The following is a 14,376-nucleotide window of genomic DNA, read 5'->3' on the forward strand; positions in this document are numbered from 1 at the left end:
ACCGTGTTAGCCAGGATGGTCTCGATCTCCTGACCTCGTGATCCGCCCGTCTCGGCCTCCCAAAGTGCTGGGATTACAGGCTTGAGCCACCGCGCCCGGCCCTGAATTCACTTTTTAAGTTTAATGAAAACTTTACTTTAATTAAACTCACAAAGTTGAATTAAACATGTTCAAAATTACACCTCCAAAGTCAGACCCCAAAGGGTGTTTTGTAGTTTACAGTTACCTTGGATCTGGGAGCATTTTCTGGTAGAAGTCCTTCCTCCTGTAGAGGTCCTTAATTTACAAATCAAAAGCTCCAGAAATGTTGTAGTCCTGCCCTATTCCATACAGTAGCCATTAGCTCCATGGAGCAACAGAGCACTTGAAATAAAGCTAGTACAAATGGAAATATGCTGCAAATGTAAAATACACCAGATACATGAAGATGAGTACCTTTCTCCAAATACATATCTCATTTTTAATTTTTACATTGGTTACACATTGAAATGGTAATATTTTGGGTATATTAATCTAAATAAAACGTGCCTATAATCCTAGTGACTCAGGAGGCTGAGGTGGGAGGATTGCTTGAGGCCAAGATTTCAGGAACTCAGCCTGGGCAACATAGACTTCATCTCTAAAAAAGAAATAAAAAATTAATTTCACCTATTTATTTTTATTTTTTAGTGTGGCTATAGGAAATTTAAAATTATATACCCAGTTTACATTATATTTTTACTGGACAGTGCCTGTCTGAACGGTGTGTATGCTTTGTTTTACATATCTATTTTGTTTTAACATAAAAATTGTTGCTACCTAAGTATTACACAGAAGGCTTTGAGTATGTATGAATTATGCCATTATTTAAAAATCCCAATCACTATCTTGGAACAAAATGTTGCTGAAGTTCCCCCATACAATTTTACAATGCTAGGGGCATATTTTCTTGTCATTGCTGAACTTTCCAATGAGAGCAAATGAAGTTTTTAAGATAATACATTTTAGATTGAATAATTACACTATTTTCTTGTAAACAGAAACAGGAAAGGGAAATTGATACTTGCTAAGTAACAGAAAATAAATTTTGTAAATTTACTATCTGACTACATAAACAATATCTCAGAAACAGACTTCTCAGAAGTTGCCACTTGGGTTCATTTCTATATAATTTAATTGTTTTTGCTATGAGACCAATAGTAATCTTAAAATGTCAAGTCATTGTAGTAGCAGTTGAGCACTGGTAAGTGAAATATGTAGCTTTATGTTGTGCACAGCACCCTCTGCTGGCTAGTAACAGTTTTGAAAAATTCCAAAGGAGAGACTAAAAATGGAATTTAACCAAATCAGGATTGTGGCTGGGGTGCAAAAAACAAACAAACAAACAAAAAAAACCATAGCAAAATACTGACTTTCAGCCTATTGCCATAAACTGACATTTTAAATCAATTGAATGATGCCCATCATGTTGTAAAGGAAAGGAAACTGTACCAGAGCAGTCCCCCAAACTAGTATAGAAGTAAAAATTCTAGTTTAGAAATGAAAATTAGACCAAAGCAAATGAGCATTAATAAGGGCAAGTTTTTAATGCATTTGTATATATGGATTTGCCAGAAATTACCTGTCTTTATGAAACATTAGTGGATCAAAATAATGACATCAGCCATCCTGCCCCCCACCCCCCATATCAGGCACAGTAGAGCTTTTAGCCCTCTGAGGGCAGTGAAGCAGGTCCAAGAGGTTGGACATGAGCCTCTGCTACCTTTAGTGTTGATGTGAACAGAGAGACCAATGTGCCAGAAACTGCAGGTCTAAGCTTTTAGAGTTTAGTGTGTTCTGTATTTGCTGCTCATGCGAGGTCATTGATTCATAGTGTTTAAGACATCATTTATGATCCTGGATTTTGAAGATAGAATCATGTTAATTGATTTTCCCCTTAGATGTAACAGTAATGGCTTAAACAATGGGGTGGAAAAAGTGACATATGGGGACTAATTGCCTGAAACCATGCTTTTATTTGCACAACTGGAAAAGTAAGCAAATGTAAGTCTCTTAATCTGAGTCATGAAAGAAAACCTTAGAAGATTATCCCAACGTGGCCAGACATCCCCTACTTCTCTTCTTCCAGGAAGCCCTCCCTAAACCCCAGACTCGGATCAAACTGGTAAATACACCCACAGCACCATAACTGCAACTTTGAGCTTTGATATCTTCTTTGGTGCACTGCAAAAGTCCAAGAGGGCAGAGACCAGCTCTGACTTGTTGACAGCCATTATGTCCAATGCATATAACAACTCTTGATACAGAGTTGTCACTTCATCATAGTCTGTTGAATGAATGAGAAATAATGACTTGTGTCAGGCATATGCCCCCCGTTGGTGACACTTTTTCTCAATAATCCAGTGACCCATACTGGATACAGAGAGCAAAACTTTCTGGAAGAGGAGAGGCTACACCAAATGGGGAGAGGAAGTCTGGGGCCTGGGGAAGGCTCTGGGGTAGGTTACAGTCATTCTACACACAGAGCACCAAGTAATCTTAAACGTCAACACTGAAGGTAGTGTTCAAAAAATAGTCACATTTCTCCCTGATTTTTAACGTAATATAAGCACATAATGATTAAAATTAATCTTCTAAAAATAGCTTTAAAATATATGATTGTCAGAAATTATATTAATAGACTGCTAAAACTGGAGGGAAAAACAAGCAGGTATATCATTGTTTCCAGACATTCTGCATCATCAGCACTTATTACACTATGCAAATCTAAACAACAAAGAGGGTCTCTACCCTGAATAAAGATGTGAAATAATGCTGACCCAAATAGATATAAAGCAGATGACAGAATTGAATAAGAATATGAATTCAACACTAAAATTATAAAAGGTGCATGGAGCCTTTCGTATTATCTTTGCCATGCCCCATGAATTTATAATTATTTTAAAATAAACATTTTTTAAAAAATTGAAAAGATCTCTATGATGTTTACTTCAAGGAAGAAGGGTCAAGTTATATCATTTGAGGATTTTTCCCTGTAATATCTTAGGTGAGCTTATTATGAAAGTTGCATATTTTGATGGAGCTGAACTTTAATTCCAAAGGGATAAATGCCTGTAGTTTTCTAAACTAGTTCAGTGAATATATTACAAATGCTATGTTGTCTACCTATTCTACAACTAGAGTTGAATATTATAGATTTCTCTTTTTATTTTCTTCATTTCTCCCAGCTTATTTGATATTCAATTTTCAGTAATTGGTGATTTTTTTAATGGAATGAAATGGAAATGATAGCAATTCAGATTTATACTTTGTAGAGAATTATTTTAAAAATCTAAATTGTGTATTCCCTTAGATCTGCTACAGATTGGCTCTCTGGCTGCTCTCAAAAGCTATGTGATCTTGAAAAGAATATATACCTTTTCTAAGTTATTATATGAACAGAATTGTGCTGGGTGGTTTTCTATCATTTATTTTCATATCCATCCCAGGGGAAACTTCTCATCCTAATCACATAGATGAGGAACATATGGCTCAGAGAAGTTCTGGACCGTGCCTAAGGTCCAGGTGCACTGACTGCAGAGCTAGATTTCAACCCTGTGCACCTGTCTACAGTGACTTTCCACAGATGCTATAACTTGCTTTTTGAAATCTAACATTCTAAAAATCCTTTATTTTTTCACCTCTCAATATCAAACACCCCATTCTTAGAGGAACTGAGCAAAGCATGCACCTGACTAGAAATTAACCTTGATACAGAAATCATCCTTTGGGAAACCTTGAGGCCATTTGTATTCCTTCCATGGACTATTCACACCCCAACCTGACCAGGTCACAAATAGCCTTTGAAATCTAATTTTGAATGAGGCAAAAACTAATCAAGATGGTCATTTGAAAGCATTAGAGTAACCCATTTAGTCAGAACATGATTTCAGTCATGTTATTTATGCTTCATTGTATTATGGTCTCCATAACCATTTATATTTACAAAGCATTTTATGATTCTTAATTGTTTGTAACAAAACCTCAGTCACAGAGAATGCTGTCCCACCTTTTATAAATAAACTGAGTTACAAGGTGCTTAAGAAATGTATCATTTATCTATGGGGCAAGAAGGCTATAGAACATTAGTGGCTCTGTAATCAGGCCCGCTGCTTAGATGGATCAATGAAAAGTCAGGTCACCTTTTCCACCAAGGCACTTGCAAATCTATTCATTAGTCATCCATTTATCAACCACCACTCATGCGTCAGGCAGTCTGCAAAGACACTGTGTTAAAGAGTGGTTGAAGTCCATGTCTGTGTGACTTCATCTCTTCCCAATGCCCCTTTCCTAGACCTAGGTTCTAAGCTCTAAAACCGATGAGCTAAATCCATCTGGGCAAGTCACTTAACCTCTCTGAACTTCAGACACCTATTTTACCAAAATGCTGCGTGGGCCAAATGATAATTGGCCTGACACAAAATAGACCTTCAGTAAGTGTAAAGTTCAATCTTCCTCCTGGCCAAAACTGCCTGTTTCAGAACTCACTTCTCTTTTCCCTTTAATCCTCTTTTTGTATGTTAGTAAGTATTTTAAAAAGATAGAGGAGAGAGGAATTTCAGGGTCTTTTCATAGTCTATGGCATTATGAATCACCCTGAACGGTAAGAAGCTCTTACGTTTATGTTCTATTGTTTACCTTACAGCAACTTATGCCATTTTCTCCCTTAATTCGGTAGCTATGGAGTTACTTAGAATATCCTTTTAAAAAACAAAACCACATAAAAGTAATGAATATTTTGCCAATAAGCTTCTCTTCTCATATTAAACCATTCTTATTTTTTATAGGGTCCTGTTGTCATGTTTTAACAATTTGAGTTCTGAATTTTAAGACAAAGTACAGGATGAGAGTCTACCAAGACATTACTTTTAAAATGTGTCAAAAGTCACTTGGACAGAGTGTGAAAACAGATTTGCAGGTTTCACCCTGTGTCTGCCTAATCAGGAGGCCAGCAATCTGTGGTACTAACATGTAGTACGGTTGTTTCTTATCAACTGGCCAGGTTGGAGAACATCGCATTAGAAGCTAGGAACTCTGCAGATGTGAATGTGATAGAGGCATTGCATTTGTGCCGCAGATTATTTTGTTGAGCTTTTTTCTGTGATGTATAGGATGAGACAAAACAAAAGATTCTTGGTAATATATTGCTGCTTCTTTGACCTAATTAGTAAGGGCCGTTTTTAAAATCTAAACACATATAAGTTCAGTCCCAGAAAGAATATTGGCACTGTTCATTTTTACATTATCAGGCTTTATTACTATTTGTCTGGAAATCTGACTTCTCTGATACACTTTTATCTTATTTTATTTCTTTATTTATTTTTGAGGCGGAGTCCCGCTCTGTCGCCCAGGCTGGAGTGCAATGGCGTGATCTTGGCTCACTGTGACCTCCACCTCCCAAGTTCTAGTGATTCTCCTGCCTCAGCCCCGCGATAGCTGGGATTACAGGCACCCGCCGACACACCTGGCTAATTTTTGTATTTTTAGTAGAGACAGGGTTTCACCATGTTGCCCACATGGTCTGGTCTTGAACTCCTGATCTCAGGTGATCCACCCATCCCGGCCTCCCAAAATGCTGGGATTACAGGCATGAGCCACTGCGACTGGCCTCTGATATACTTTTAAAATATGTAATACAAAACTTCCAGAAGGAGTTTTATATTCTCATGAAAGTTAAACTCATTTGTGTAAATGTTCATTAAGTAAACAGTAATTTGAGTTATAAACACATGGACATAATAGATTTCACTGTGGATTAAAAAGTAGGAAGATTAGAACCACTTTTCACATGCATTTTTTTTTTTTAAATAAAAATAAAACTAGGCCCGGCACGGTGGCTCCCACCTGTAATCCAAATACTTTGAGAGGTTGAGGCAGAGGATTGCTTGAGGCCGGGAGTTCAAGACCAGCCTGGGCAATATAGCAAGGGCCAGTCTCTACAAAAGAAGTTTAGAAATTAGCAGGGCATGGTGATGTACATCTGTAGCGTCAGCTACTCAGGAGACTGAAGTGGGAGGATTGCTTGAGCCCAGGAGTTCAAGGCTGGAGTGAGCTATGATCATACCACTGCATTCCAGCCAGAGTGACAAAGTGAAACCTCATACTTAATAAAATAAAATAATAAATTAAAAGAACAATCACCAGTCTCTACAACTACGTATATTTTATAGCAAGACTTAAAGAACTATACAGTTGTTTGATATGAAGAGTGTCTGAGTCTTATTGATTCCTAGTTGATTTCTTCAGTGGACGCTCTTTTAGCACCTGCTGTGTGCCGGGTCTCAATATCAAACATCATTTAGTTTAATATAGTTTAACTATGGCTACTTCACTTTTTATGAAAAGAACACCTAATTTTTAAAACACACTAATAATTTTATTAGACTCAGAAGCCTTAGGGGAAGGTACTAATGATGCCAAGCAATGCGGCCACAGTCAGGGTGTGAGAGTTAGCTGAGTGTGGAGGGCCCTTGCCTCCTTCCCCCTTGGAGCCTCCTTCCAGCTGTCTGGGGATTTAGTTCTCTATTTTCCAGCACTGAGCTAAGGATATTTTGTTTTGTATTTCACCTTCCTTTTTTAAAAGCAAGAAACAGGGGGAAAATGTGTTTAAGTTGAATGTATTAACACATTAAAATGTTATCTAGTGTTTTATTTACATATAATATTTATTAATGCTAATCCTATTAATGGTCATGTAATTTTCAGATCCTAAGGATTATGTAGTGACATTACTGACAGCTTTACCTCCTCCTCTTGCCTTCTCACGCTTACCTACTATGTACGTCATTTATTTTTTTAACTTATGCAATATCCTAGAATTTCATAGCCTAGCCGTCAACTGCAGCCCTTTAAGAGATTTTGCCTTTCTTTACAAAACAATATTTAAGTAATACTTTTTGTATATTTTCGTAGTTTTCTTGGCCTTTATTCTCAGGGAAAAAAAACTTATAAATATTTTAAGCACACAAGCAGGATGAAACCTGGTTATAAGAAACCAGAGAGGGCTGGGCGTGGTGGCTCATGCCTGTAATTCCAGCACTTTGGGAAGCCAAGGCGGGCACATCACTTGAGCTCAGGAGTTCAATACCAGCTTGGCCAACATTGTGAAACCCCATCTCTACTAAAAATACAAAAATTAGCTGGGAATGGTAGCACACGGCTGTAATCCCAGCTACTTGGGAGGCTGAGACATAAGAACTGCTTAAACCCGGGAGGTGGAAATTGTAGTGTGCAGAGATCACGCCACGGTACTCTATCCTAAGCAACAGAGTGAGTAAGACCCTGTCTCAAAAAAAAAAAAAAATAGAATACTGTTTCTCCATTTCATCATGTAGACACCTGGAAGTCTGAGTGTTGAAGAAGGCAGTGTATGTGATTCTATTTAAGGAATAGTACATGGAGATGCTAAATGTCCCCCTTGCCTACAGCAGTGCCTGAAATTCCCACATTTGGGGCTTATCTTCAAAATACTGTTAAAATGTACATTGAAGGTCCGTTTTAATGGTGTCAAATTTTAATGGTGTCAAAGAATTTAATGGTGTCAAAAGAATTGCTAAAAGCTTTGAAAAAAATGGACACAAGACAGAGGGTCCCCGAGCTGCTGGGAAATTCTAAAATGTGTCAGAAGTTGAATGTGGAGGGTACTGATCAGCTTCTCCTGGGAGCTTCTCTGTTTATATAGTTAGAAATCTGAGCGTTTCCACTTACAACTTGTCTGCTGCATCTGAAATGTACATGTTCACTTTATATTTGGGGTGGCTTTAATGCCTTATCAAAGGTGATAGAGTATAGCTTAAGTGTGGTCAGCTTGCCTCTAATACACAAAGTGGCAATCAAAGGTGACAAGGTATAGCTTAGCTGTGGTCAGCCTACCTCTATTACACAAAGTGGCAGTTCTTCTCAATTCAGTGCTATCATCGTTTTCAAGGGTGTTATAGCTGTTTCTTTCTACTTGTAATCCTCACAAACGTGTGCACATATACCCAGAACTCTCTCACACACAAAAATAGCTAAGAAGTGTACAATACTGCCATTCCCCAAAAGATGCCTCAGTTCCTCTGGTGGGTCTAGACTGATCTCGAGTAAATTTCATACTCACAGGATACACAGTTTGTTGTAAGCAGAATTAGGAAATCTGCCCCATTTGAAGGATGTAATTTCATGGTCATGTCTCCTTAAATTGCTAGCACCATAAGGAGTCCTGAGCCATTTTGAAGGAGAACATAATGACATCTTTGTGGCTGAAGTGAAAAAATATCTGCTTAGCCGATGATGATACGTTGTATAGCAATTTAAATAGATAGTCAGAACTTTCTCAGCTGCAACCTGAGTTATGAACTTGAGGAATCCACTCTCTTAAGTAAGCCAAATCATGGAAAGGGAACTATATTTGTTATCTATGGAAAACGTTTATCTCCTTTCAGTTACATTGAATAGGTAAAACTCCTCCAGAATGTAAAACTCCTAAGCAGACTGATTCTTTCCTGTTTTCTGTAGGAAAACTTTCTTTTTTAAAAATTCTGGTTGGGCGCGGTGGTTCACGCCTGTAATCCCAGCACTTTGGGAGGCTGAGGCAGGCGGATTGCCTGAGATCAGGAGTTTGAGACCAGCCTGGCCGACATGGTGAAACCCCGTCTCTACTAAAAATACAAAAATTAGCCGGGTATGGTGGCACACGCCTGTAATCCCAGCTACTTGGGAGGCTGAGGTAGGAGAAGCTTGAGCCTGGGAGGCGGAGGTTGCAGTGAGCTGAGATGGTGCCCCTGCACTCCATCCTGGCCAACAGAGAGAGACTCTGTCTCAAAACAGAACAAAACAAAATTCTTTGTTTTCTTTTCTTTTCCTACACTAGGATTTCAGTGTTTAGGTTTACAGAGGAGAAGAACATACTTGAGGAGGCAAAAAGGAGTAAAATTCCAGTTCCTTTTTTTCTAATAGTTACCATTGTTAATTAAAGAAGAAAATAGTTCTATAATCATTCTTCCATTTGGGAAATCAATGTTTGATAATAAAAGTTCTGTTGATGGCTCATTTTTAAAATCTGGGTTGAACCCTGTTTCTCTCCTAGTTGATAATTTGATCCTCCCATCTCAGAGTATAGTGGTTGATCCATAAAATGAAAAGATGTATTGATCCAATTACCTAATCATTCATTTTGTCATTCTACAAATTTCTATTTGAAATAAGCCATAATCTCAGCCTCACATTATCTGATAAAGGAGGCAGAAATGTTAATAGTGAGGGGACAGTGGAACACGTGCAGTATGCATCTGAGGTATGAAAAGAGGCCTACAGGAGTAATGAACAGCAAAAACAACCCCCCATCCCCCAAAGTTTGGGAAATTTTTTCCTTTATTTTGTTAATAGGTAAAACAAGCGCAGCTATATCAACCCAAGGGTAATACTCCTTGTTCCCTACCCTCGTATCTCCCCTCCCCAATTCCATTTCCTGTTCCTCTGAGGTAACCATTGCTAAGAGCCTAGAATGTTTCTTGTATATATTTCTTATGAAAATATACAAACATGGCCTAGCGCAGTGGCTCGCACCTGTAATCCCAGCACTTTGGGAGTCCAAGGCAGGCGGATCATGAGGTCAGAGATCGAGACCATCCTGGCCAACATGGTGAAACCCCGTCTCTACTAAAAATACGAAAATTAGCTGGGCATGGTGTCGCGCACCTGTAGTCCCAGCTACTCGGGAGGCTGAGGCAGGAGAATCACTTGAACCTGGGAGGTGGAGGTTGCAGTGAGTCGAGATTGTGCCACTGCACTCCAGCCTGGCCACAGAGCGAGACTCCATCTCAAAAACAAAAACAAACAAAATGCAGATTACATTTTCCCCTATAAAGGATCATCCCATGCACATTGCTGTGCATCTTGCTCAGGTATACAGCAATTTCTGCAGGTTATACAGGGCATTCACTGTCTGCCTGGCTCCCTCCCTTTCTCCCTCCCTCCAGGTCTGCCCTCTAGTGTCACATCTCAAATCATCCTGTTCAAATGAGAACCTCTCCTCCCACCCCCACCCTCCCTGGTCACATTCTATTCCCTCACCTTGATTTATGTTTTCTTCATATTTGTTTAGTGATGTACCTACCCCTCTTTATCCCCTATTAGAATAAAATTTCCATGTGAGAGTGACTTTAATTTCCTCTCTACCCTATCACCAGTGATTAGATCAGTGCTCTACATGGTGGTCCCTCAGTAGAAACTTGGTAAATGAATGAATTGGAATCATTCTGTTTACTAACCGCAGGAATGTCTAGAATATGGGTAAACTGTTAATTATGTAACCATTCCCTTATTGATAAAGATGAAAGTTCTTTCAGGCTTTAGTCTTTATAAGCAATGCTGCTGAGTGCTGTGGCTCACGCCTGTAGTCCCAACACTTTGTAGGGCCAAGGCGGGGGATCACCTGAGGTCAAGACTTTGAGACCAAGCCTGGCCAACATGGTGAAACCCTGTCTCTACTAAAAATACAAAAATTAGCCAGGTGTGGTGGCATGTGCCTGTAATCCCAACTATTCAGGAGGCTGAGGCAGGAGAATCACTAGAACCGGGAAGGCAGAGGTTGCAATGAGCCGAGATCCTGCCCACTGCACTCCTGGGCGAGAAGGTGAGATCTGTCTCAAAAAAAAAAAAAAATGTCAGTAAATGGTATTGCTGGGTCCAGGGTAGGTACATTTTCAATTTGAATAGATGATGCCCAGTTACACTGTTAAAAGATTATTGCCATTCATACCCACCTGCAATAATGAAAGCACTTGTTTCCCTTAATTTTTCTCTGATAACAAGATGTTATTAGTGTTTCATTTTAGCTAATCCAAGAAGTGGGTGTGGAGGGAGATAGTGTCTCATTATAATTGGCATCTCCATGTAAATTATCCAGTTTGAACTTGTAATATGTTTTATTGACCATCTTTCAGCTTCTGTGAATTGCCTGTTTATAATATTTTGCTATTGTCTATTGACTTGTCTGCTATCCTGTTATTAATACATTTGGTATTGAGCATATTAATCTTTTATTTGTCAGGTGTGGCTATTTTTCCAGTCTACTTTTGTTTTCAAGTTTACTCTTTTGTCATGGAAATCTTTACATTTTATGTAGTCAAATATATTACCTTTTATATTATGCTTTTAGGCTTCTGGGTTTCCAGTTTTGTATAGGAAAGTTCCCTTAACTAAAGCTGAACCATATTTTCCTGAATTTTTTGGTAAGATTTTAATTTTTTTTTTTTTTTTGAAATGGAGTCTCACTCTATCACCCAGGATGGAGGGAGTGGCATGATCTCAGCTCACTGCAACCTTTGCCTCCCGGGTTCAAGTGATTCTTCTGTTTCAGCCCCCCAAGTAGCTGGGATTACAGGTGCACGCCACCACACCCAGCTAAATTTTGTACTTTTTAGTAGAGATGGGGTTTCCCCTTTTTGACCAGGCTGGTCTTGAACTCCTGACGTCGTGATCTGCCTCGGCCTTCCAAAGTGCTGGGATTACAGGCATGAGCCACTACGCCTGGCCAAATTTTAATTTTTAAAAATAGTTGTCTCCTAAGCAAATGGAATTTTTTATTTATATACAATAAGATGTGATTTAGCTTTGTTTTTCCAAATAGATTTCCTATTCTGTAGATACCATCTTTTAAATAAATCATCTTTCTCCCACTTATTTGAAACTTAAATATATGACCTTGATTTAAATATAACTTAAATACATAATACATATATAAAATTAAATATATATGGATTTATATATATACAGTATACATATTTAAACTTGAATCTATTTCTTGAATCTCTATGATTGTCCCCGAACCTATTTTTCTATTTCTATGTAAAATTCTTATATTTCTATAATGTGTGTGTTTAACTGTTTATGGTACTTCTGAGTAAATTTTAATATCATATAAGATAAATCCTCCTTCACAAACCTACTTTTTCAAAATACTCTTGCTAATCTCAAACACTTATGCTATAAAAAAAAATTTTTTTTTTTTTGGAGGTGGAGTCTCGCTCTGCCGCCCAGGCTGGAGTGCAGTGACTGGATCTCAGCTCACTGCAAGCTCCGCCTCCTGGGTTCACGCCATTCTCCTGCCTCAGCCTCCCGAGTAGCTGGGACTACAGGCGCCTGCCACCACGCCCGACTAATTTTTTGTATTTTTTAGTACAGATGGGATTTCACCGTGTTAGCCAGGATGGTCTCGAAAAAATTTTTAATTTATTCCAATGAAGCCCACCAGAAGTAGGCATAAAATTTGGCTTTGAAACACACACACACATGCACACACACATCTGGATGCACTATGGGGGATAGACAGGAGTGAGAGAGGTGAGTTGGTTGGGAGGTGGTCTTAGCAATTAGGCAAAGCTAAAACAGGGCCTGAACACCCAGGTGACAGGAGGGTGAGCCACGTCCAAAAGAGAATCAACTGGACTTGGATTGTGACCATTTGTAAAGTATGAAGGAAGCTGAGTCATAACTATTAGAGTGAAGGAGTGAGTAGACTGTAAACCCTTCCTAGAGTTAGGACTATGGAGGAAAGTAGTTTTGGAGGTAAACTGGAGGGAAGAAGATGTATCCGTGTGTGGACAGGTTGAGTTCCATGCATGAGAGCCATCAGTAGGCACGAAGAAATTGGTGATGATGATGCTAAACATTTGGATAACTTTAAACTATTTGAAAGAGGTTTTTAAATGAAGTTCTGGAGCTTTCAGGCATACTTAAGCTCTTATTCACTTTCTTATGAGGCCTCACTTTTTTTTTTCCTAACTCATTTCTACTTTTGGCAGCTTGGGGGCAAAGTATTATAAATTCCCACTCTTGTTCTTGAAAACTGGGAATTTATCCACAGGCGGTAAAATGTCAGTTCTTGAAAATGTTTGTTCCCACTCAGTAAAAATATTTTCTACAAATACTTATATTAGTAGTTTTATAATATTTTTGCAAAACCCAGTATTTTATGGTCACTGCTATTTTCTCTTTATCATAAAAACTGTTTAGGCTATGGAGTATAAATGATTTTGACTATTAAAATGATGTATCGTCCGGGCCCAGTGGCTCACGCCTGTAATCCCAGCACTTTGGGAGGTCGAGGCAGGCAGGTCACCGGAGGTCGGGAGTTCAAGACCATCCTGGACAACATGGAGAAACCCTGTCTCTACTGAAAATACAAAATTAGCTGGGCGTGGAGGCGCATGCCTGTAATCCCAGCTACTCAGGAGGCTGAGGCAGGAGAATTGCTTGAACGAGGGAGGCAGAAGTTGTGGTGAGCCAAGATCATGCCATTGCAGTCTAGCCTGGGCAACAAGAGTGAAACTCCGTCTCAAAATAAATAAATAAATAAATAAGCATCATTTTGACTTAAGGTATGTTGTAGATATGCTTATTCTCATGGCATTTTCTTTCATTTGTCTTTTCAGAACTTGATAGCCCAGAAGAGTTAGGGAAAAAGCGTATCTGCAGGATTATCACGAAAGATTTCCCCCAGTATTTTGCAGTGGTTTCACGGATTAAGCAGGAAAGCAACCAGATTGGTCCTGAAGGTGGCATTCTGAGCAGCACCACAGTGCCCCTTGTTCAAGCATCTTTCCCAGAGGGTGCTCTAACTAAAAGAATTCGAGTGGGCCTCCAGGTAATGTTCACAAAAAGTTGTTTCCCTCAGTATGTGCAGAGAGCATGTGAGTGCATGTTTTGCTCTGGAAATAGTTATTCTAACTCATCCTTAATGATACTGCTAATTAGGCAATTTGGGGAATCATTTACTTATTTCAAATAAAAAGCACCAAGTATAAAGTTAGCTTACTGGCTTGTTAAATAAGATACATATTTTAGGGTTGTTCTGTTTAAAAGTCTCAGTTGGTTTCTGATGAAAAATAATGTTTTCAATCATAGGTTATTGGTCTCAGTATGTGGAACAACATACCAAGCCGTGGTTTATGATACGCCACATCATAAAAATCACTTAGAGTGAAGCCTGCAAGCTTTAGTGTTTTCATTTGATTGAAGTAAATCATAAATACTGGGTTTTATCCAAACCAATTGGAACTTGATTTGGTTTGGAAAGTTGACTGGAAATCTTGGGAAAAAAGATTTTTCTTATATTTATTTCAGCTAGACTTTAGTTCTTTTTTTCCTTACTGAATAAGGAAAATGAACTAAAGTAACTTAATTGATGTTGTTAGTATCGTAATTAATAGTTTAAAGGTTCTGTTATTCTCGTGGGGCTGGACTCCCCTGCCCAATGGAGTTACTGGGTTTTGTTTGTTTGTCTGTTTTGAGCCAAGCACACTGAAGTCCTGAAATGACCTTGATTAAGTACTTAGCCCTAATGAGACCACCTTACATTTCAGGGGTATGAAGCTC

The 14,376-nt window shown here is 38.7% G+C and overlaps 1 protein-coding gene across 1 annotated transcript in view; it reads left to right on the top strand.

The window, feature by feature from the left end:
- Positions 1 to 14,376, top strand: part of ANK3 (ankyrin 3) — a 366,065-nt gene that overhangs the window by 292,870 nt on the left and 58,819 nt on the right. Inside the window, 1 exon segment of the mRNA XM_017855490.1 lies at positions 13,434 to 13,645. Coding sequence (XP_017710979.1) covers positions 13,434 to 13,645 — 212 coding nt within the window.

The sequence above is a fragment of the Rhinopithecus bieti genome, unplaced genomic scaffold (assembly GCF_001698545.2).
Source record: "Rhinopithecus bieti isolate Rb0 unplaced genomic scaffold, ASM169854v2 scaffold_39703, whole genome shotgun sequence".
NCBI classification, from domain to species: domain Eukaryota; kingdom Metazoa; phylum Chordata; class Mammalia; order Primates; family Cercopithecidae; genus Rhinopithecus; species Rhinopithecus bieti.